General features: G+C 44.0%; 1 protein-coding gene and 1 pseudogene across 2 annotated transcripts in view; one reads left to right on the top strand and one right to left on the bottom strand.

Annotated features, from left to right (window-relative positions):
* The first annotated feature begins 1634 nt into the window (after positions 1-1634).
* Positions 1635-10367, top strand: LOC311101528 (vitamin K-dependent protein S-like; annotated as a pseudogene). The gene is made up of 8 exons: positions 1635-1713; positions 2420-2535; positions 2947-3135; positions 4098-4170; positions 6815-6963; positions 7865-8014; positions 9064-9284; positions 10111-10367. The product of its transcript is annotated as a vitamin K-dependent protein S-like (transcript).
* Positions 10368-11914: 1547 nt separating this feature from the next.
* Positions 11915-24428, bottom strand: part of LOC311102231 (transmembrane protein 255B) — a 45807-nt gene continuing 33293 nt past the window's right edge. The window contains exons 7-9 of the mRNA XM_084143489.1: positions 18443-18602; positions 16389-16505; positions 11915-12416 (exon numbers count right to left, since the gene is read on the bottom strand). Of these exons, the coding sequence (XP_083999615.1) occupies positions 12270-12416; positions 16389-16505; positions 18443-18602 (424 nt within the window). The 3' untranslated portion in view covers positions 11915-12269. The remainder of the gene's footprint in view (positions 12417-16388; positions 16506-18442; positions 18603-24428) is intronic.

The following is a 24428-nucleotide window of genomic DNA, read 5'->3' as shown; positions in this document are numbered from 1 at the left end:
GTTACAGCTAGTGACCACTCTGCAGAGCTGCCTGCAGAACTAGATTCATTACGAAAAATGCTAACCTGCTATCCTTTTCATGAGACCGTTTGAGAGCTGTGGAGTCAACCAGCCAACAGTTGTACAGAACTCTGAGATGTATAAACAGTTTAATTCAGTTTGGGAAATGGGTTTACTATTGGCAGCACTTCACATGGAACAACTAATCATCCGCAAACCATTAAAGCTATTTTTTCCTTCCCAGTAATTGCCTCTGATGTCACTTCAGTGGACTCGTCTCAGTAAGAATGACTTGAAGAACATCTGTGGCATGTTGGATTTAAATCTCTTCCCCTAGATTTTCTCTAGCTTTTGGATATACTGTAATGTACATTCATAAATCAGTGTGTAGATCAGGGGTGCCCACATTTTTGGGCTTGGAAACCCCTAAAAAAAACATTGTTTATCAATATATAAGATCATTCTGGAAGACTGGCAAGCCAAATCAAATTTTGTCGGGGGCCATGTTTGGCCCGTAGGCCCCACTTTGGATGGCCCTGCTGTAGATTAAGAAGAAGAGGGCGAGAGGAGGAATAGTGTGACAGCCCGCCTCCCCTGTCCTCTTAACCGAGGACTGCCCATGTGCACAACAGCATAAGTTACTCTTTAGCACTGGTACCTTTTTCATGCACCAGCTGCATTCTCCTGAAGGCACATATTGGACTCTCACTTTTGATAACTTCCGTGACCAAAAAGTACATCTTAATACATTTATCTATGTGAAGACAAAGACCGTTCTTTCATCAGACCATTCTCTTTACACAACAAAGTTGGAACTGACTGACTTTAAGTCCGAAGATTTAAGTCAGAACATATGCTGGCTACGTTTTTTCATTTGTTTCGTCCATATTATCAGACATTGCTTTGATGTGTTACTTAGATGTCGACCACATAGTGTGAGACTTCTCAATATCCACCTGCAGTTTACACAGTCGACCCTGCCCCTGCAGATTGATACCAGTCTTGCTTTTCAAATGAAAGGAAGCATGTCATATAAAAAACATGTAGAACAAATCTCTTTATGATGCCACAGCATGACTTATGGATTTGGAAATGACTTCATGTTTCTACTGAGCCATCCTTTTTCTGTCAGCCAAACCAATTTGTTAAATAGACCGTTGAGATTCAAGTGCTTTTTAAAATTGAACTTGCCAAGCGCAATTACTTAAAAAAGTGACAGTGTTCCCTCTCTGTGTTTGGACCAAAGAATTACATAATAGCATCTCTGTAGTTTGGACACTATCTAACACACACAAACACACACACACACCTCCTTGACCCAGACATTGACCTCCCCATCATGGTTTATTTTGTTGGCTCATCTCCATCCTTATCTGCTGTTGTGTCTGCCATGGCCAGGTTTGCGAAACTCTGGGAAAGAGACCAATTTCTCAAGACTTCTCAGCCTCTCTGTACCTCTTGTCTCGTCAGCTGATGCTCCAGCCCAATACATAGCTTAGAGGGCCAGACGAAGGACCAGGACCAAAGAATCGGACTTGAGACAAGAGCATATAGCATAAACCCCACAAGGAACGTCTGGTTAAGAGAATCAAGCACCCCAAAGGACAGTGAAAAGGAGTAGACGGAAGTAGATTATGTTTGCATTGAAGAGGTTTGTGGTGGCACTGCTGACCCTAGGGATGTGGGTTCATCCAACACTTTAACGGATACGAGGTAAGAGGCGAAACAATGACGTTCTTTTACTATATGGTTCTACTCTCTAACATACAGGGTTGGGGAGTAACTGATTGCATGTAATCTGATTACAAAACGGAATCAGTTACGTTACCAGCAAAAATATTTTAATCAGATTACAGATACTTTTGAAAAAGTAGATGATTACTTCTTGGATTACTTCTAAATTCAGAAAGGATGTTTGCGAAAAAATACGTGACGCTTTTCTGATTTCTCAATGACATTCAATTCAGCATTGAAAAAGGGTGCAAGTTTAAGTTTGTTCCACCTGAGCGAGTCAGACCACAAATCAGAGACCACTAGGATGACACACCAAATGCGTTTGATGGATCTTTTTTGTCTTCTAATGCCTCTTAAGGGGAAAGTAATACAAAAGTAACAAAGTAATCAGATTACATTACTAAATTTGGGTAATCTAAACATTAGGTTACTGATTTTTGGACAGGTAACTAGTAACCATAACGGATTACATTAATAAACTAACCTACCCAACCCTGCTAACACAGTTACTGTGAGTACACAAACACATACACATGCACAGGTTTTTTCCTCCATCTAATTAGTGCAGCAATTGTTAGAAATTGTTTGGTTATTTAAATGTCACTCATGTTGGTTTAGCTAGCTTTCCTATCATCACAGTTTTTGCCTACATGAACAGTATTTTTGTGTTGTTTTAACCCCATAGCCATCACCGGAATGCTAGTCTTTTGTCGAGTCCAGATCCTCACAACTCCTCTACACTGGGAAGAGCTTTGTGGGGAATGTCCCCATTCTGGACTACAAGGTCACAGAGTTGACCAGGTAGGCTATAGAGATCATGACACCACTGAGCACTCCCCTTTCAAAACATTTAACCAGCCAGGGCACATCCGGCTGAACCACACTGACTGAACCAGGTCCCACATAGTCTCTCATTTACATACACTGAGTGTCCAAAAAATTAAGAACACCTTAACACAATCCATGTCTCAATTGTCTCAAGACATAGAAATCCTTCTTTAACCTGTCTCCTCCCTTTCATCTACACGGATTGAAGTGGATTTAACAAGTTACATCAATAAAGGATCAAAGCTTTCACATGGATTCACCTGGTCAGTCTATGTCTTGGAAAGAGCAGTTTTTTGTACACTCAATGTATAACTCAATAAGATGCAACGCTGTTATGATGATTACTGTGTTTTGACATGTCTGTCTCTGTCTGTCCATCTGTAGCTTTGAGTTTGAGCTGCATACTCTGGACCCGTAGGGGGTGATATTCTTCTGGGACATGGGCGGGCAGCAGAACTACTTCCTGCTGGCGGTGGTCCGTGGGAACCTGAGCATCCAGACGAGCCGCGGGGACAGACAGATCCTCGTCACCTCTGGGCCCAAGATCAGTGACGGGGAGTGGAAAAAGGTGAGGTCCTGAACCGTATCCTCTAAATGACTTTGTGACAGTAGGCTATGTTATAACCATAATAACATAATTACCATGTGGATAATGTACAGGTAACTGACAAAATAAAGGAAACACCAACATAAAGTGTCTTAATAGGGTGTAGGACCACCACGACAGCTTCAATGCACCTTGGCATAGATTCTACATGTGTTTGGAACTCTATTGGAGGGATGTGACACCATTCTTCCACGAGAAATTCCATAATTTGGTGTTTTGTTGATTGTGGTGGAAAACGCTGTCTCTGGCGCGCTCCAGCATCTCCCATAAGTGTTCAATGGCGAACGTGCTGATGTCAGAATTCACTATCCACTGAGTTTTTAAACTATGGCGCGCAAATATTGTTCAATGTGCCAATAAATCAGCACAATCTACTTTTTCATTTTTTCTGATTGCCAGCGTCTTGAAACTAAAATTGGGATCATGTTTACTGTGCTAATGAACACACAAGAAAAAGAGAAATGGATAATGTACAATAAGAGATATTTGTGGTAAGTGCATGGGGGCCGCCATCTTTATGCACCTCTGCTATTGGGTTGAGATCTGGTGACTGAGACAGCCATGGCATATGGTTTACATTGTTTTCATGCTCATCAAACCATTCAGTGACCATTGGTGCCCTGTGGATGGGGGCATTGTCATCCTATGGAGGCATAGCCATGGTAGCCAAAATAATGGCCTGCCCAGCATTTTTATGCATGATGGGATGTTAATTGCTTAATTAACTCAGGAACCACACCTGTGTGGAAGCAACTGCTTTCAATATACTTTATATCTCTCATTTAGTCAAGTGTTTCCATTATTTTGTCAGTTACCTGTGATAGCCATGCAATAGCAGTGTAATAACCATGTGGGCCATGTAATAACAATGTCAATACAATATAATACCCACATGGGCTATGTATTAGTGATCAAATACCAATGTGAGAGCTGAGATAGGCAACGGCGTCCTGAGAATCTCCATCAGAGACCTGATCCCAGATAGCCGAGTTACCCTGGGGGTGAGTCTAAGTCTTGTTACCCCCCACCTGACTGACAGGGAGTAGAATGGGAGCATGTGAGAGGACCCATGGGAAGGAATGTGTGTCTGGAGAGGTGTTAGGACATAACAGGGACACAGCAGGGTTACAGACAGGCTGGAGGTGGGGGTGAGAGATAATAAAGGTGTAGAAGGGCGGGGTAGTGCTAGCATGTTGTGAGAGGTTTTTGAAGGGAGTTTGGGTCTGCACAGTAAAGGTTAGGACCTTTACATTCCATGGTTAGGAGCAATAGTAATAAAAACGTAGGGTTGCAGATGGGGTGGGAGTGTGGTGGGACATTAAGAGAGAGAGTGAAGGGGTAGTTGTCAAATGTGAAGAGAGGTTTTTGGAGGAAAATGTGTGTCTGCAGAGGGCTTGGGAACCATTGTAATAAGTACACTGGGGTTGCTTCCCAAATTACACCCTATTCCCTATGTAGTGTACTACTTTTGACCTATAAATGGAATAGGGTGCCATTTGGGACAGCCTGGGTTGCAGAAGAGGAAGGGCATAGGGTAGAACATTGAAGCCTTGCTAGTTGGACACTAACTACAGTGGGGGAAAAAAGTATTTAGTCAGCCACCAATTGTGCAAGTTCTCCCACTTAAAAAGATGAGAGTGGCCTGTAATTTTCATCATAGGTACACGTCAACTATGACAGACAAAATTTGATTTTTTTTCAACAGAAAATCACATTGTAGGATTTTTAATGAATTTATTTGCAAATTATGGTGGAAAATAAGTATTTGGTCAATAACAAAAGTTTCTCAATACTTTGTTATATACCCTTTGTTGGCAATGACACAGGTCAAACGTTTTTTCTGTAAGTCTTCACAAGGTTTTCACACACTGTTGCTGGTATTTTGGCCCATTCCTCCATGCAGATCTCCTCTAGAGCAGTGATGTTTTGGGGCTGTCGCTGGGCAACACGGACTTTCAACTCCCTCCAAAGATTTTCTATGGGGTTGAGATCTGGAGACTGGCTAGGCCACTCCAGGACCTTGAAATGCTTCTTACGAAGCCACTCCTTCGTTGCCCGGGCGGTGTATTTGGGATCATTGTCATGCTGAAAGACCCAGCCACGTTTCATCTTCAATGCCCTTGCTGATGGAAGGAGGTTTTCACTCAAAATCTCACGATACATGGCCCCATTCATTCTTTCCTTTACACGGATCAGTCATCCTGGTCCCTTTGCAGAAAAACAGCCCCAAAGCATGATGTTTCCACCCCCATGCTTCACAGTAGGTATGGTGTTATTTGGATGCAACTCAGCATTCTTTGTCCTCCAAACACGACGAGTTGAGTTTTTACCAAAAAGTTATATTTTGGTTTCATCTGACCATATGACATTCTCCCAATCCTCTTCTGGATCATCCAAATGCACTCTAGCAAACTTCAGACGGGCCTGGACATGTACTGGCTTAAGCAGGGGGACACGTCTGGCACTGCAGGATTTGAGTCCCTGGCGGCGTAGTGTGTTACTGATGGTAGGCTTTGTTACTTTGGTCCCAGCTCTCTGCAGGTCATTCACTAGGTCCCCCTGTGTGGTTCTGGGATTTTTGCTCACCGTTCTTGTGATCATTTTGACCCCACAGGGTGAGATCTTGCGTGGAGCCCCAGATCGAGGGAGATTATCAGTGGTCTTGTATGTCTTCCATTTCCTAATAATTGCTCCCACAGTTGATTTCTTCAAACCAAGCTGCTTACCTATTGCAGATTCAGTCTTCCCAGCCTGGTGCAGGTCTACAATTTTGTTTCTGGTGTCCTTTGACAGCTCTTTGGTCTTGGCCATAGTGGAGTTTGGAGTGTGACTGTTTGAGGTTGTGGACAGGTGTCTTTTATACTGATAACAAGTTCAAACAGGTGCCATTAATACAGGTAACGAGTGGAGGACAGAGGAGCCTCTTAAAGAAGAAGTTACAGGTCTGTGAGAGCCAGAAATCTTGCTTGTTTGTAGGTGTCCAAATACTTATTTTCCACCATAATTTGCAAATAAATTCATAAAAAATCCTACAATGTGATTTTCTGGAGAAAAAAAATCTAATTTTGTCTGTCATAGTTGACGTGTACCTATGATGAAAATTACAGGCCTCTCTCATCTTTTTAAGTGGGAGAACTTGCACAATTGGTGGCTGACTAAATACTTTTTTCCCCCACTGTATATGAAAGATAGTGAGACTGTCTGTGGAGATGGGAGTTAACCAGGGATCTGTCTGGTTCTCATAACGTGAGATTTGCTTCTCTAATCTGTGTGCAATGATAACCACTGTGCTCTTGCCAACACCAATAATGATTTTCCCAGCTGGACCGCACAGCCTGAGACAGTTTTCTGACACCAACTTTCTCACCATTATAAGAACAACAGGATCAAAGCAGAGCTCAGAGTTCAACTCCTGAGAGAGCATGAACTGTAGTTCATATCATTTTAATATTGTATTTTATACCCTACACAAACAGCACGTGTCTGTTCTTCGAACGCACCCACTGTCCCTCTGAATTAAACTATTTTGCAATGGACAAATAAAAACAATAAAAACAAGAAAGAGCAGTGCTATGTAGTGAAGGGCAATCACATGGGGCTTGTTTTTCTATACCATTTCCTCTGTCTGTCTGTCTGTCTGTCTAGCTGAACACTCCTCTGGATGGCTGCATGCGGAACTGGGACTGGGTCAGACAGAACTCGAGCATCCTGGAGTGGACCCTGCAGGATTCCAAGGTGCAGAGGTGCTGGGTCCTACTTTCCTAGAGTCGGCTCTGTTGGCTTCAACCCTCTAGGTAGGCCACCTCAGTTCCCCGTCACATGACAAGGGACAGGATTTTTTTCTGATCACGCACCCTGACAGGGAAAAATTCTGGTCCCTATATTTTAGGTCCTTGGAAACATTTAGGGGTAGTTTACCTTAATATAAGTATTTTTTGGTCTTAAAATTAAACAATGAAAACTTGGGACTGAAAAATGTTGGAAACAGTTCTGTTTCAAAATCTTAAATATTGCAATATTGTCAACAATATCACTCCAAAATACTTGTTTGACTTAGAATGAAAGATTTTGGTAAAGAAGTTTCCAACTATTTTTTGTCATAGTTTTCATTCTCCCATTCCATGCATCTTTTCCATAGAGCCTGTATTTGAATTCTAAGCGGAACACAGAACTTCTCTCACGGGAAGAAAACAATTAAGATTGGTAAAAAATGTGTAAACCTACCACTTTAAGAATGGATCCCTGGTTAACTCCCATTTCATTTACATAATTTAGAGGATGCTCTTATCCAGAGTGACTAATAGGAGCAGGAGCAATTAAGGTTAAGTGCTTTGATCAAGGGCACATCGACAGATTTTCCACCTTGCCTGCTCAGGGATTCGAACCAGTGACCTTTCGATTACTAGCCCAACGCTCTCACTGCTAGGCTGCCTGCCGTCTCCACAGAGAGTCTCACATGCTCCCATACTGTAGCTACTGTCCCATGGTATTTCATTATTTCCATTACTTCAATAACATCTGAAGCTGAAGTTTAAGTACTTGGATCAGGTGCTTTCCTTATTTTGTCAGTAACGTAAAAAGCGTGAAGACATTCAATGGTCTGTAAAAGGAACACTGCATGGTTGTATGAACAAGGAAGTGCACGGGTTAGGGTGCAGAGTGATATGTATGGGATGTTTGTCTTTGTGTCTGCAGTGCTGCTGGGAAACTCTTCAGCTGAGCCAGATGTTGCAGACTGGACTCTCTCTGTGGAGCTAGCTCTCAGAACGGTTTTAGGCAGAGGCTTTCTCTTCATCCTCGTAGAACGACTACATCCTCTCCTTGAAACTCAACCACCCTTCACAGGTAACACACCGGAACTATACAGCCTCACGACCCAACTGATCTGGACCAGCTCTTTGTTATGTTATAGTCTCTATCTTCTGTCATTCCTTCACTATTACTGCTTTGGAAATGCTTATGAACTTTAAGAATGGCACAATGTCAAATCCTAACAAATGGCAAAGAGATGGCAAAGAGATGGCAAAGAGATGTGGTCCTCTGTAGCTCAATTGGTAGAGCATGGCGCTTGTAACGCCAGGGTAGTGGGTTCGATCTCCGGGACCACCCATACGTAAAAATGTATGCACACATGACTGTAAGTCGCTTTGGACAAAAGCGTCTGCTAAATGGCATATTATTATTATTATTAGATGGCCAACACACGCACACACACAGATACACACTCATACACGCTCATTCACACACACATTTACACAGGTCACTCAAATACACACGCACGCACGCACACTCCCACAGACACACACACACACACATTCACACAGCAGCAGGTCGCAAACAAGTCACACACACACACACTCCTGCCTCCATAGAGTCTGGGAACTGACTTGATTAGCCCAATGCTCACATGTTGTGATGTCATGCAAAATGACAAGCATGAAGAGGTCAAACTTTCCGAAAGAGGCTTTGTTCAAATTATGTCACTGTCAGTATGCCATACTTTAAGATGATTTAGCTACTGGAAATCCCCCCAAATATCTATGTGAACAGATCTCTGTTGGACTTCAACACACATTCTTTGTGCTGTATGGAACAAACCCTGACTTTGACCTTTTACGTCTATCTAGGGCACAAACAGATGTGTTGCTTTTTCCTGTTGCAGATTGTTCTGTTGATACCGATTGTTGATCTGGCATCCGCTGCCTCTCTTTATGAAATTTGTTTCCAAATGACAATGTGTTGACAATTTTTACAGACCAATGGAGATCCTTTTTAAACCCAAATGAAGCATTACCTCCAATCCCTATCCAAACACAGCCTTATGGGGTGATATAATGCAAATCTCTCCTGGATAAGTTTGGATTCATCCATCGTTTGTGTTTCCTGTGCCCTAGGAACTGATGCTGCGTTTGAGGGGGACTCTATTCTGGTCACACAGCTACACCCAGGCCCTCTGCTCAGGTGAGAGTCAGTTCCTGCAGCTGCAGGTGAGGCCAGCTGGTGATTGGCATGGGCGTAACCAAGGCAACCATGAAGTTGACCGATTGGGACTACGAGCTCCTGAAGAGAGTGTTGAGCCAACCAGGGAGCATGGTGTACCTGGGGGGCGGACCAGGTGAGCATTGAGTCTCAAATGACACCCTATTCTCTACAAAGTGCACTACTTTAGGCCAGAGACTTTTCTCTTCCAATCCTATTCGTGCTGTCTTCCCACAACAACTGATCCTATTCCTCCTACTCTTTCACTATTCTACTCTTACACACTTAAGAAGGCCGCAAAGCCGAAACATCTGTGTACGCTATCCCTGATGCAGTGAAAATAATAACATCAAAAATGAAGCAAGCTTTATGCAACATATTTTTAAGTGCAGACCCATCACACCTTTTTACTATTCTACTCTTCCCTCACTCTCTCACCCTCAATCTTTCCCCTTATTTCCAGCTCTCTCCCACCTTCGTTTCACCTCATTCTTATTTTTTCATTCTTTCCCACATACCATGTCCCAGCATCATTCTCTCTATCTCCTCTCCATTTATTGTCCACTACTAATTGTCCTTCCACTTTGCATAATTTCAATCCACATCTCCTCTCCAGTAGTTTCCTGGATCACCTCACAAATCAGATAAGCTAATTTTCCACATTTCACCCCAGAATGACCATATGCTTCCAGGTCATGTGGCGACATATAACCAATAAAAAAAAGGGTGAAAGCTGGACACACCCTCTGGACACAGTCAAAGGTCAGAGAGAGGCCCCGTTCAAGTGATTGAATTGTGCATTCTTCCTTCCTCCTTTAAATTATGCTTGCAAGGACCGCCCTACGTGGCTTTCATCTGTCCAGTAATGTCTAATCAGTGATTACTTTGATGAAGGGAGGAAGGAAGGATGCACAATTCAATCACTTGAACGGGGCCTCTGTCTGACCTTTGACTGTGTCCAGAAGGTGTGTCCAGCTTCCACGGCTGTCTCCAGGCCAAGATCCAGGGTGTCAATGTCGACCTTGACCTGGCAGAGGTCAAACATGGGGATGTCCGCTCTCACAGCTGCCCTGCCGCCCTCGACGTCCGAGATGGGAAGTAAAGGAGCCGCAGTTACACACGACACTGCTTATAAGACTACATAATGCTACATAAGACCACTTAAGCCACTGTTTACTGTTTGGCCATTGTCTGTCTCTCAACGTTTTACTCTGTCTCATATGGCTATCTATGCAACAAGCTGTAACACATGTTACTGCAGAAATTGTATTTTCTAATTGTATTTGTTTTGAAGCATATCTGACAAGTGAGGGTTCATTTGAAGGACAAGAGAAGGTTTTCTTTGTGTAGATCGTTTTGTATACATTTTTGGCAATCTTTGGTACGTCACTGCAAAACCGTAACATTTCACTTTATTTGCTGCATATTTCCAGCAGAATTCTCCTATAATGAGGTAAAGCTAAACAGTACAGCTGAATTACCATGTCCACTCTTGTTAAGTCGGTGAGAATGGCAATAAAGCATTTGCTGCTTTTTATAGCTATTTGAGTAGCATTGCATTTTTTTACATATGTCTTGTAATTTCATCCAAAGCTGTCCAGATGGTCAAAAAACATTGTATTCTTTCTCACACTGATAAGTTCCTGAACCATTTCTTAATGTACTGTATGGATGAGATGCAAGTTTTATCTCTCTGTATTACCTTATACTTCCTATGAAACTAACTAAAGCAAGACAGAAGAGCCTTGGACAGAACAGTTATTCTATAATCTTCATTGACATGAGAGTGGCATGAATACCAAAACACAAGGAGCTCATCTTCTTACCAGACAGAAGCTCTCACATCCAGTTGCAGACTTGGATTCAAATACAAAAGTAAATCATTTCAAATGCTTTAGTTGAGCTTGATTGAGCTTGTCTGGTGCAATGGAACCAAAAGAATAGTCGCAAAGGTGCAAAACCTGCCCATCTGGCACTCCAGGCAGGCTAAAGCAAACGTGCAAAGTATTTGACATTTTTCAAATAGTATTTGAACCCAGGTTTTCACAGTTGCCTGAGAAAGCCAATGTTCTTGTGGTTTATTTCTGCCCTGCGAAATTCTTCAACCCCTGGTGATGAAAAAAACCAGATAATTACTCCATCCATCTTCTGTCTTGTACATTTCCACCTAATTGTTTCAAGTGGAATTGTGCAAGCAAATTACATTTGGATTTTGGGTTTATTGGTTTTTAGCCCTCACAAGTGGAAAGTTTTGTGAATGTGTCTTCGCTTCTTGAAATAAAGAAGTGTGTGTGAGTATGTCTGTCTGTCAGTTGGAAGGGACACCTTGGGGAATGTTGAGGAATTGTCTCAGCTCTGTACCCTTCTTGTGTTTCTGTAACCAGGGGAAGCACATTGCAAACATCATGTTTATAGAAGGAAGAAAAACCACACAGAAGTTTCAGTTTGTGAGGTATGCATTGTCTGGCCAGGGACTTGATATTTCTATACACATCCCCCTCTATGCCTATTGGGTTCAAAGAAACAACAAAGTTCTTATTACTTAATGAGTTTAGGGCCCAAATGAAATCATCCTGGAGTAGGTTACTAGTGAGACCAAAGGTAAACAATGTTAAGGCAATGAAGAGGCCAGGCAGGCAACATCAAGCAGTATCTCTAATGAAAATGAGTGTGAGTGGGCAGCATGGCAGAACCTAGAACAGTATGGCTGTCTGTGTCCATAAGTTCATTTGATCAGAAAAAAAAGACTTAACATTATTTGTTATTACTTTATTAGCAGATACAGTTGAGTTTAAGATGTAGTATAAAAAGTACAGTTATTTTGTCAAACTATACATTTCACAAAAGGTCTTAAATAATTAGCCTTTTCACTAGTTTATAAAATGCACATCATAAACCATACATTTTTTTGGACAAATCAATCGAAATAGCTCAACATATTTACATTTCATATACAGACATTTTACACCATACCCAACAACTATTCTAAAACAAACTCCAAAATACGGATCCCCTGGATGTCATGTGACTGTCATGTCTAGGGCCAGGAGTGTCTGGAGGAAACTCCTGGCCCTAGTTGTGTGACAAGTTAGCAATGGAACGCTGGAATAGGGAGGTTCATTCAGACTGAAAAGCTCTGTGGTTTGTAGGGCAGCAGGTTATAGAGCGGGGCAAAGGGAGGGGGGTTGGGGTCCGGACGTGGGGGTACTGACGGATCACTCTGAGGGAACTCCGCCCCCGCCGCTGGGGCAAAGTATAGGGAGGCTCTCTGAAAGACAGAACAGAAAACACAAAGCTTAGTTGGATTCAGCTAAACAGTATTGTTCCATTTGCTAATTTCTTCCATTTATAACTACACTCTAATTCTAGGTAAAGAATAGTTACAAACAGACTTTTAATTGAAAACCATCACCAGTTTGAGTGAATGAGCAAATTAACGTAATAGATGCCAAATAAACACAATACAAACAAAGCTTAGTTTGATTCGGCTGGGCAAAGAGCGGAAAAGTATTTTGTTCCATTTGTAACTACACTCTACTTGGGAATAATTACAAATAGCAGACTTTGATCATCACCTGTTTGAGTGGATAAGCAAAAAAAAACATTTCAAATAAAATAGATTCCAGGTAGGTCTAATGTTTCAAAGACAAGTTCTTGTTTTCTGGGGGTTTATTGGTTGGAGGCTGTTCTTGTTAGCTCTGCTGAGGCATGCACCTGGCATGATCTACTAGGGCTACTTGGTGCTCTCTGTCTTTCTATTTTTTATTTAACCTTTATTTAACTAGGCAAGTCAGTTAAGAACAAATTCTTATTTACAATGACGGCCTACCCGGCCAAACCCTCACGACACTGGGCCAATTGTTCGCCGCCCTATGGGGCTCCCGATCACGGCCGGTTGTGATACAGCCCGGGATAGAACCCGGGTCTGTAGTGACGCCTCTAGCACTGCGATGCGGTGCCTTAGACCGCTGCGCCACTCGGTCCACTACAGATTTTCATTTCTAGCAGCCAGTAGTCGCAAAGCTCCGTTTTAATAACGCGGGTAAGGTAAACGGTGGGCAGGGGAAGGGGAGGGCAGCAGGGCAATATTTTTATTTTTATTTTATTTTACCTTTATTTAACTAGGCAAGTCAGTTAAGAACAAATTCTTATTTACAATGACGGCCTACACCGGCCAAACCTGGACGACGATGGGCCAATTGTGCGCCGCCCTATGGGACTCCCAATCACGGCCGGTTGTGATACAGCCTGGAATCAAACCAGGGGGTCTGTAGTGACACCTCAAGCACTAAGATGCAGTGCCTTAGACCACTGCGCCACTCGGGAGCCCCAATATGGGATGGCAGAGGGAGCTGAGTCCTCCAAGAACATCTGTGAGTTTCCATCCAATGTACAGTATCTCACCCCTTTCTCTCTCCTATGGTTTTAATAGACCAACTACCAGTAACAGGACTACTTAACCTCAAGACCGAAACAGAGGTTGTTGTTGAAATACATCTTTGGTGACCTGGAAAAAACTTTTGGGCTCTATTTTCGTCTGGCGTTAAGGCAGCGCTAGTGTCAAACGTACAGTGGCTTGCGAAAGTATTCACCCCCCTTGGCATTTTTCCTATTTTGTTGCCTTACAACCTGGAATTAAAATAGATTTTTGGGGGGTTTGTATCATTTGATTTACACAACATGCCTACCACTTTGAAGATCAATTTTTTTGGAGGGGTGAAACAAACAAGAAATAAGACAAAAAAAAACAGAAAACTAGAGCATGCTTAACTATTCTCCCCCAAAGTCAATACTTAGAGCCACCTTTTGCAGCAATTACAGCTGCAAGTCTCTTGGAGTATGTCTCTATAGCTTGGCACATCTAGCCACTGGGATTTTTGCCCATTCTTCAAGGCAAAACTGCTCCAGCTCCTTCAAGTTGGATGGGTTCCGCTGGTGTACAGCAATCTTTAAGTCATAACACAGAATCTCAATTGGGTTGAGGTCTGGGCTTTGACTAGGCCATTCCAAGACATTTAAATGTTTCCCCTTAAACCACTCGAGTGTTGCTTTAGCAGTATGCTTAGGGTCATTGTCCTGCTGGAAGGTGAACCTCCGTCCCCGTCTCAAATCTCAAGAATTTCCCTGTATTTAGCGCCCTCCATCAATCCTTCAATTCTGACCAGTTTCCCAGTCCCTGCCGATGAAAAACATCCCCACAGCATGATGCTACCACCATCATGCTTCACTGTGGGGATGGTGTTCTCGGGGTGATGAGAGGTGTTGGGTTTGCGCCAGACATAGCGTTTTCCTTGATGGCCGAAAAGCTCAATTTTTGTCTCATCTGACCAGAGTACCTTCTTCCATATGTTTGGGGAGTCTCCCACATGCCAAACGTGTTTGCTTATTTTTTTCTTTAAGCAATGGCTTTTTTCTGGCCACTCTTCCGTAAAGCCCAACTCTGTGGAGTGTACGGCTTAAAGTGGTCCTATGGACAGATACTCCAATCTCCGCTGTGGAGCTTTGCAGCTCCTTTAGGGTTATCTTTGGTCTCTTTGTTGCCTCTCTGATTAATGCCCTCCTTGCCTGGTCTGTGAGTTTTGGTGGGCGGCCCTCTCTTGGCAGGTTTGTTGTGGTGCCATATTCTTTCAATTTTTTAATAATGGATTTAATGGTGCTCCGTGGGATGTTCAAAGTTTCGGATATTTTTTTATATCCCAACCCTGGTCTGTACTTCTCCACAACTTTGTCCCTGACCTGTTTGGAGAGCTCCTTGGTCTTCATGGTGCCGCTTGCTTGGTGGTGCCCCTTGCTTAGTGGTGTTGCAGACTCTGGGGCCTTTCAGAACAGGTGTATATATACTGAGATCATGTGACAGATCATATGACACTTAGATTGCACACAGGTGAACTTTATTTAACTAATTTTGTGACTTCTGAAGTTAATTGGTTGCACCAGATCTTATTTAGGGGCTTCATAGCAAAGGGGGTGAATACATATGCACGCACCACTTTTCCGTTATTTATTTTTTTGAATTTTTTGAAACAAGTAATTTTTGTCATTTCACAATTTTGACAAATTTGTGTACGTCCATTACATGAAATCCAAATAAAATCAATTTAAATTACAGGTTGTAATGCAACAAAATAGGAAAAACTCCAAGGGGGATGAATACTTTTGCAAGGCACTGTATGCTCTTTGGCAATTTCGACTTGTAAAAGCCAGCGCTGCTATTTTTCAACCCTTGCACCAGTTTTGGTATTTTACCTGTCGTATATATTAGCCTGCTTGCGCTGAGGTGGGAGGCATGGAGATATTTGAGGTTTGTCCTTAAAAACGTGCACCAATGTGCCAAATTCAAGCAGCGCTACTGGTGATATTTAAGACTCACCAAAAGCTGGTCTTAGCGGTAACGCAATTGGTTAAGTCAACAGACATTCCCGTTTTTATTTTATTGGACATTACAATTTTTTCCTGAGTGGCCAGTGAGTGGCCAAGCCTCGACACACCCACAACTTGTTTATTCATCAAAACTCAGCCCTTTCACGCCACCGCCATCTACTGCGCCCATAATTCTGGTTGTGAAAATGTTTTTTTAAATCTGACACCCCCCAAACCTATAACGCTATTGCCAGATTTACCATTGCATTAGGTTTATTCAAATAGAGCCTTGTATCTCCAAAAAGTTGACTTTTCATAAATTGATTTTTGAAATATATTTTCAGATCTATTACCATAGTCACAGATATTCACAAGGTGTTTTGAGTGACTTTGATTGGTCTTAAAGTCATTAAACTTTCACTGCACATGAAAGGGAATGACTACTACACTTTGTGTATAAAAAAAATACAATCTAAACGGTTACAAGAAGATACAAGGTTTTTCCAGGACGGCAATGATTAATTTCTACAACCTCTGTTTCGGTCTAGGGCTTAATTGATCTAGTAAAACCATAGCAGAGAAATGGGTCAGATTCATTATATGGAAACAGCAAATGTGGGTCATGAGCCTGACCTGTGGGATAGGGACACACTTATTACAGTAACAGTCACTTCAACAATGAAGATTCAGTGGAACCAGCAATTTTATCATTGTGTTTTGCAATAAATAGGTTTTATGGTGTGTTTATCATGCATTTCATGTGGATGTAGTTTTTTGATGTATTCAATATCTGTGAGAGATGTGTTTGCTTATACACTTAGCCAGTGGGTTTTGCTCTTATCTGTTCCAATACTAACAGGAGTGGAGGGGTGTGACTGACCGGGTAGAGGTGTTGGTGACCTGTGTTGGTGTTGTCCATCAGCAGGGGGGCAGTGGGGGAGGAGAGACATCCCCCCTCGGAGAGATGAGATGACGACAGGGTCATTGAGCTGCTCCTCTGTCAAACACACACACACAAAGAGAGACACACACAAACACAATTTGGTGTGTTGTGATCCTCTTGTGTGTATTCAGATTTTTTTTTAAATCACAAAATACACACACACATTAAGGGTTGTGCTGGATATCAGGGAGGTGGAGGGGGGATCTCAGATTTCTAAGAAACAATTATCTCTGACGTTGATGTGTGTCTTCCTGGGCTATGCCCTGCTGTGTCTCCCAACAACACAGAACATATGCCCCTTCTTCTAATTCAATCAGGGCCGGTTAGCTGTTCTGTTTCTGCTGGGGACATTTAACATAGGATGATCGCCAGAGAGATATCTCTTTCCTCTTAAGTGAGTCGAGACATTTCGAATCTGGATTGCCGGGACACTAAAATACACACTTTTGTATTCGATTTGATCATCGGAAAAGGTATGAATATGCCTTTCCCAACCACCATCCACTCCTTCAAGCTTTGCTCGGATATGATAGCAGACAGATCTGGGTTAAAAAAACTATTTGAAATAATTGTAAATACTTGATCTGTGCTTGATTGAGCTTGCCTGGCTTAATGGACTGATAAAATAGTTCCACAACTATAAACCCTGCACATCTGGCACTCCAGGCAGGCTAAAACAAACACTGACAGTTTTTGGATGATTTCATAGCAGAAGAACAATGATAGCAGAAGAACGTCTCGTAAAGTTTAACAGCGCCCCAGCCCACACCCCTACCGGCTCACACTGTTCCATCTTGACACCATATGTCCTTTGGAGTCATCCTGATACATCGTCTGGGAGATTGCCTGTAATTTGATACCTCTGCTACTCTACACAACTCCTATCTCTTGCTGTGTTAGTCCTTGACACAGGCTCCTCCACTCCTCTGGAACACAGCTAGATACGGTACACCGTGTATGGACTCACTGTACTCTACTGTATCAACACCAGTCTCATCAATAGCACTATAGGTGCAGTCAAGCAACAGTTATGCGATTCGCCTCCACTCACTTAAAGGAACCCATACTCTAGATCCTTCATTACTCGGGTCAAAAGTTGTGCACTATATAGGGAATAGGGCCTCAGACACGTATAGTGCACTTAAAGTGAGTTATGTTTTGAGTTCTTCTATTGGGATAAATCCATGTCCCAGGTCATCTGTTTTGTATATTCAGCTTTATCAAATGGAAAAGATAAGCACCGTGTAACTTCCAGATTTGTTGTGCTTATCTTTTACATTCATTTGAGGTTGACGAGGCACACAGCTGGATCTACACAAACTGAAAACATCTGAGAAACTTTGAATTTGGAGTGTAATTTCCCTAAAATGTCCCTATAATGAAGAACAGTATGGCCTCGATTCAATCTGTAGCGCCAATGTTCCCGTGTTCGTAGAGACTGCATTCAAGGTAAACGCTGAATACAGTATGTCGGCTCAATCGAAAATTACCTTTAAATCTCAATCGCGCTACAGCTCAGATCTTCAGCGCTACGAATTTATTAGAAGCCAATGTTAACCTGTGAGCCCCGAGAATGTGCCTATATACAGTAAATAACGCACCAAAGTATTTCAGAACTATGGACAGCTACCGCTAGCCAGCGCAGGAGAAATACGCTGACGGTTCAGCACCACAGCAATGGAGAGCGCCACTACAGGCGAGCCGTGCCCCGCACCCAACATCGCTCATAATGAGCTGTTGCCACACACCTGTGGGCTACTGAGAAGAATGTTTGGCATGGGCAAGAGCAGGCCTGCAGGGCAAGATAATTCCACCTTGATTTTGATTATTTTTCCAAATCCCCTTTCCCCAAGTTTAATACAATATGGAATAAAACCTGGATATGATTTAACTGCAAGTACTGCTCAAGACTCCTGATTATACACCACAAACTTTTAAGTATTGCACAAGTATATTAGCGTATAATTTTAGCCGCAGCCTGTCTCTCTCACCTGGTCCTTGATGCTTCCCAGCACAGCGGTGGTCAGGATACCCAGGAAGAAGGCCACCAGGTTGAGGCTGGTCAGCACCCAGATCAACACGTACAGGGACAGCACGTCCCCACAGCTCCGCACACCAACAAACTCATAGTAGTTGTTCATGTAGCCCCCACTACAAGACAGGACAACAAAACGTCACTAACAACAAATCCCATTACAATATTATTATATTTATGCTTTTAATATGCCATTCCAAGAATAACATTATACTACTTTATAAAGTTATATTATTAAGCTAGTATGACATCTCCTGAGGGATCTCCTCCCAGACCTTGACTAAAGCATCCGCCAACTCCTGAACAGTCTGTGGTGCAACGTGGCGTTGGTGGATGGAGCGAGACATGATGTCCCAAATGTGCTCAATTGGATTCAGGTCTGGGGAACGGGCGGTCCATAGCATCAATGCCTTCCTCTTGCAGGAACTGCTGACACACTCCAGCCACATGAGGTCTAGCATTGTCTTGCATTAGGAGGAACCCAGGGCCAACCGCACCAGCATATGGTCTCACAAGGGGTCTGAGGATCTCATCTCGGTACCTAATGGCAGTCAGGCTACCTTTGGCAAGCACATGGAGGGCTGTGCGGCCCCCCAAAGAAATGCCACCCCACACCATGACTGACCCACCGCCAAACCGGTCATGCTGGAGGATGTTGCAGGCAGCAGAACGTTCTCCACGGCGTCTCCAGACTCTGTCACGTCTGTCACATGTGCTCAGTGTGAACCTGCTTTCATCTGTGAAGAGCACAGGGCGCCAGTGGCGAATTTGCCAATCTTGGTGTTCTCTGGCAAATGCCAAACGTCCTGCACGGTGTTGGGCTGTAAGCACAACCCCCACCTGTGGATGTCGGGCCCTCATACCACCCTCATGGAGTCACATGCACATGTGTGGCCTGCTGGAGGTCATTTTGCAGGGCTCTGGCAGTGCTCCTCCTGCTCCTCCTTGCACAAAGGCGGAGGTAGCGGTCCTGCTGCTGGGTTGTTGCCCTCCTACGGCCTCCTCCACGTCTCCTGATGTACTTGCCTGTCTCCTGGTAGCGCCGCCATGCTCTGGACACTACGCTGACAGACACAGCAAACCTTCTTGCCACAGCTCGCATTGATGTGCCATCCTGGATGAGCTGCACTACCTGAGCCACTTGTGTGGGTTGTAGACTCCGTCTCATGCTAGCATTCAAAAGCACCGCCAGCATTCAAAAGTGACCAAAACATCAGCCAGGAAGCATAGGAACTGAGAAGTGGTCTGTGGTCACCACCTGCAGAACCACTTCTTTATTGGGGGTGTCTTGCTAATTGCCTATAATTTCCACCTGTTGCCTATTCCATTTGCACAACAGCATGTGAAATTTATTGTCAATCAGTGTTGCTTCCTAAGTGGACAGTTTGATTTCACAGAAGTGTGATTGACTTGGAGATACATTGTGTTGTTCCCTTTATTTTTTGAGCAGTGTACATCAAACACATACAATATACAAAATTACAAAACATATTAAGAAAAACACACATCTATTAACATAGAGGTCTCCGATCATTACTCTGAACTGACCAACTGAGACCAGAAGATATAATTTCAGAGAGTTCTGTAAGTTGTTCCACATAAAGGGCACAAAAAAACTAAAAGCAGCTTTACCCAACTCTGTGGAGACCAAAGGGGCCTCCAGGGTTATTCAAGCCTGAGACCGGGTTTGGTCATTTGTAAGTCTAAATTGAATTAATGATGATAGATACATAGGAAGTTTCTGCATAACTGCTTTGTAGCTAAACACATGAAAATGTTGCTCTCTCCTTGTCACGATCGTTGAGAGACGGGTCAGACCAAGGTGCAGCGTGGAATGCGTACATGTTTATTAAACAGGATAAACGCTAGACAAAATAACAAAATCAACGAAACCGTGAAGTCCTATGGGCTATACACAAAACAAGCCAAACAGGAACACAAACAAGATCCCACAACACAGGCAGGAAAAATGGCTGCCTAAGTATGATCGCCAATCAGAGACAACGAGCGACAGCTGTCTCTGATTGGGAACCACACCCGGCCAAACATAGAATTACAATACATAGATTTTCACACCCTGACCAAACTACCTAGAGAATAACAGTCTCTCCAGGTCAGGGCGTGACACTCCTTACATCACTCCTTACATACAAAGAGTCCCAACTAGGGCTGTTACAGTGATATATTACCGCCACACCGGCGTTCACGAATCATGTCGGTAGTCAAATTCCACGTGACCGTTTAGTCACGGTAATTAGGCTTCTCCAAGCTCTGATGCTGCTGATGGACATTAGTAGCCTACCAAACTTGCTAACTGCTACCAAACTTGCTAACTGGACTCTATTGTCTCTCTAATCACTCTGACATCAATGCAAATGTAATCGAAAATCTAATCAAATACTTCATGAGAGCCCATGAGCTCATGTTGCGCAACATTTCTATAGGCTATGCAATTAGGCTAGGCCTGACAGTACCCCCCCCCCCCCCAAAGGTGCGTACTCAGGCCGCACCAACCTGACTCATTAGGGGAGGGTCCGGGTGGGCATTCAGCCTCGGAGGCGGATCCGGCTCCGGCCGTGACGACCTCTCCCTCTCTGCCTCCCCGTTGCGCCCCTGGTCTGGTCTGGACCTCGGCGCGATGCTTCCCCCCTCCTTCCTCCCCTGCTGCACCAAGCCCTCTCTGGACCCTGGTGTGGGAGACCCCGAACCTGGAGAGGGGCTGACGTCTGGGCCTGGATCAGCAATCCTCCCGCGATGCAACAAGCCCTGTCTGGACCCTGTTGTGGGAGGCCCCGACCCTGGAGAGGGAACCGCTGACCGGAGCTGAACTGGACCCCGGTGGAGCGGACTGCTCTGGCTCCGGAGTGGAACCGCTGACCGGAGCTGAACTGGACCCCGGTGGAGCGGACTGCTCTGGCTCTGGAGTGGCGCCGCTGACCGGAGCTGGACTGGGAACACGCACCACTGGTCTGGTGCGAGGAGCAGGCATGGGTCGTGCCGGACTGGAGACACGCACCACTGGGTTGGTGCGAGGAGCTGGCACGGGCCGTACCGGACTGGAGACACGCACCACTGGTTTGGTGCGGGGAGCAGGTACGGGGCGTACCGGGCTGGCGACAGGCACCACTGGTTTGGTGCGAGGAGCTGGCACGGGCCGTACCGGACTGGATACGCGCACCACTGGTTTGGTGCGGGGAGCAGTTACGGGCGTACTGGACTGTGGAGGCGCACTGGAGGTCTGGAGCGTAGAGCTGGCACAACCCATCCTGGTTGGATGCCCATTTTCGCACAGCACGTGCGTGGCACTAGCACAAGACGCACTGGACTGTGCCGGCGCACTGGCGACACAGTGCGTAGCTCCGCATAACACGGAGCCTGCACGGTCACACGCTTCTTAGCGTGAATACGGGGAGTTGGCTCTGCTCTGAACCCTGGCTCCGCCAACCACCCCGTGTGCCCCCCCCAAAAAAATGTATTGGGGCTGCTTCTCGGGCTTTCTTCGTGACCGCGTCCTCTTGGGTCGCCGTTTCTCCTCTCCTGCCTGGGCTTCCTCCTTCGCCCAGGGTCCTCTATCGGCTACTCTCTCCTTCTCCACCCTCATCCCTTTCAGGGCCTCCATATGCTTGGCCAGATCCTCTCTTATCTCCCCCCAAGTCCATGATCTCTGCTCCACTACCTGTGTCCAGGGTGTCTGCTGCTCCTGGGCACGCTGCTTGGTCCGTGTTTGGTGGGATCTTCTGTCACGATCGTTGAGAGACGGGTCAGACCAAGGTGCAGCGTGGTATGCGTACATGTTTATTGAACAGGATAAACGCTAGACAAAATAACAAAATCAAAGAAACCGTGAAGTCCTATGGGCTATACGCCAAACAGGACCACAAACAAAATCCCACAACCCAGGCAGGAAAAATGGCTGCCTAAGTATGATCGCCAATCAGAGACAACGAGTGACAGCTGCCTCTGATTGGGAACCACACCCGGCCAAACATAGAATTACAATACATAGATTTTCACACCCTGACCAAATTACCTAGAGAATAACAGTCTCTCCAGGTCAGGGCGTGACACTCCTTACATCACTCCTTACATACAAAGAGTCCCAACTAGGGCTGTTACAGTGATATATTACCGCCACACCGGCGTTCACGAATCATGTCAGTAGTCAAATTCCACGTGACCGTTTAGTCACGGTAATTAGGCTTCTCCAAGCTCTGATGCTGCTGATGGACATTAGTAGCCTACCAAACTTGCTAACTTGCTAACTTGCTAACTGCTACCAAACTTGCTAACTGGACTCTATTGTCCCTCTAATCACTCTGACATCAATGCAAATGTAATCGAAAATCTAATCAAATACTTCATGAGAGCCCATGAGCTCATGTTGCGCAACATTTCTATAGGCTATGCAATTGCGTGAGAAAACAGAGTGATGGCTTCTATTAAAAAGAGGAGGATCCCATCAGCTTTCTATAGGCTAGGCCTACCATATTTATTTCTCAACTTTCCTAATATTAAGCACATTGCTTCTCTTTACAACAGGAGTATAGCCTACCTGGCTGGCATGAAATTGAACCACAGGAAAAGCGTCCTCCATTCGCTATTTAAGTGCAGAGATGACATGTATTTTTTGCCCCTGCCCCTGTTTCAAGACAGGTGCATAGTAATAGTCCATTCTAAATTAAAATAAATTTCACACATATATATGATTTAGTATATGTAAAGATTAAATCAAGAACAGTCTGATGGGTGACAATATTAGCCTATCACTTGTGAATGATATATTATCACTTATGAATGATACCTAGCTTGTGTGCAGTAAGGCAAGAAACAACGCATGCCTTTTTTTTGCAACTTTTTCAAAATCATAGTCGCACACCTCATGTAGCCTAGCCCATAGGCCTATATGTTTTGATAAGGTTTGTATCACAACTAAAGTGGCCAAATAACTTCTTAAAATTAAGCACATTAATCTGCTTTACAACGGTGTAGAGCCTAACTGGCATACATATGCAGCGCGAGTTTCAAGTTTGGGGAAGATAATTTTCACCATTAAAATGCACCTTTATAATAAAAGCATAACATGCATAATCGCATTTGCGGTCACTTTTGAGAAAGTGTTTTCCTGCTAATTGATTGCATCTTGGAACATTCACACTTATAGCCTACTCTGTGTGCGCATTGCTTTGCTTATAATGTGAAAAAATAGCCTAATAGTTTATCAACATTTTAAGCTAAATGTTCTGATCTGTTGCGTCAGCCTCATTGCTTAAAAAAGTTTTTTTGATGCTAGTGGTTGTATTAATTTGAGATCTATCGCATCCCACAACTGTCCCAGACTATGTCTGGAATATTAATTTATCGTACAGAATAGGTCCACTTTTGTACTATGGGGGATAGTAGATTGACCCTATGTCAATCTACTATCCCCCATAGTACAGAAGTTGATAGGCTAGTGCTTTTGCTGTTCGTTAGGCCTACTGATCTTGTTGACTGATGAAAAGTCAATGTGGACAGTTCTTCCAATATCTTCAATATGCGCCTCGGAATTGGATAAGGATGCGCGCAGTTGCGTCCCTGATGTGTCTGTCTTCACTTGTAGCCTGTGAGAAAGACCCGATCATGTGATGGGCATTGGCTAATAAGAATTGAGCTATCTTAGAGAGCCATATGAGTGAGAGGTGCTTGGGAGCACGCAGCCGAGAGAAGGGAATTATAATTATTATATTCAATCCAAGGGCACAACGGCCACTGGCTGCAAAAGGCATTAATTGTTTTAGGGGGCATTATGGCCAAACAAACGGGATGCTGCCAGGAAATTAGAGGCATTATCAAGTGCTTGTCAAATTGTGAATGAGAGACTGAAGATGTGTGTGCAGCCCGCGCAAATAACAAAGCAGAAATAAACACAGTAATAAACCTAAGGGCACAATGGAAAACAGCAT

This window comes from Coregonus lavaretus, assembly GCF_964263955.1.
Source record: "Coregonus lavaretus genome assembly, chromosome: 26".
Lineage (NCBI taxonomy): Eukaryota > Metazoa > Chordata > Actinopteri > Salmoniformes > Salmonidae > Coregonus > Coregonus lavaretus.
The sequence above is the reverse complement of the archived record's forward strand: the minus strand, read 5'-3'. Positions and strand labels throughout refer to the sequence as shown.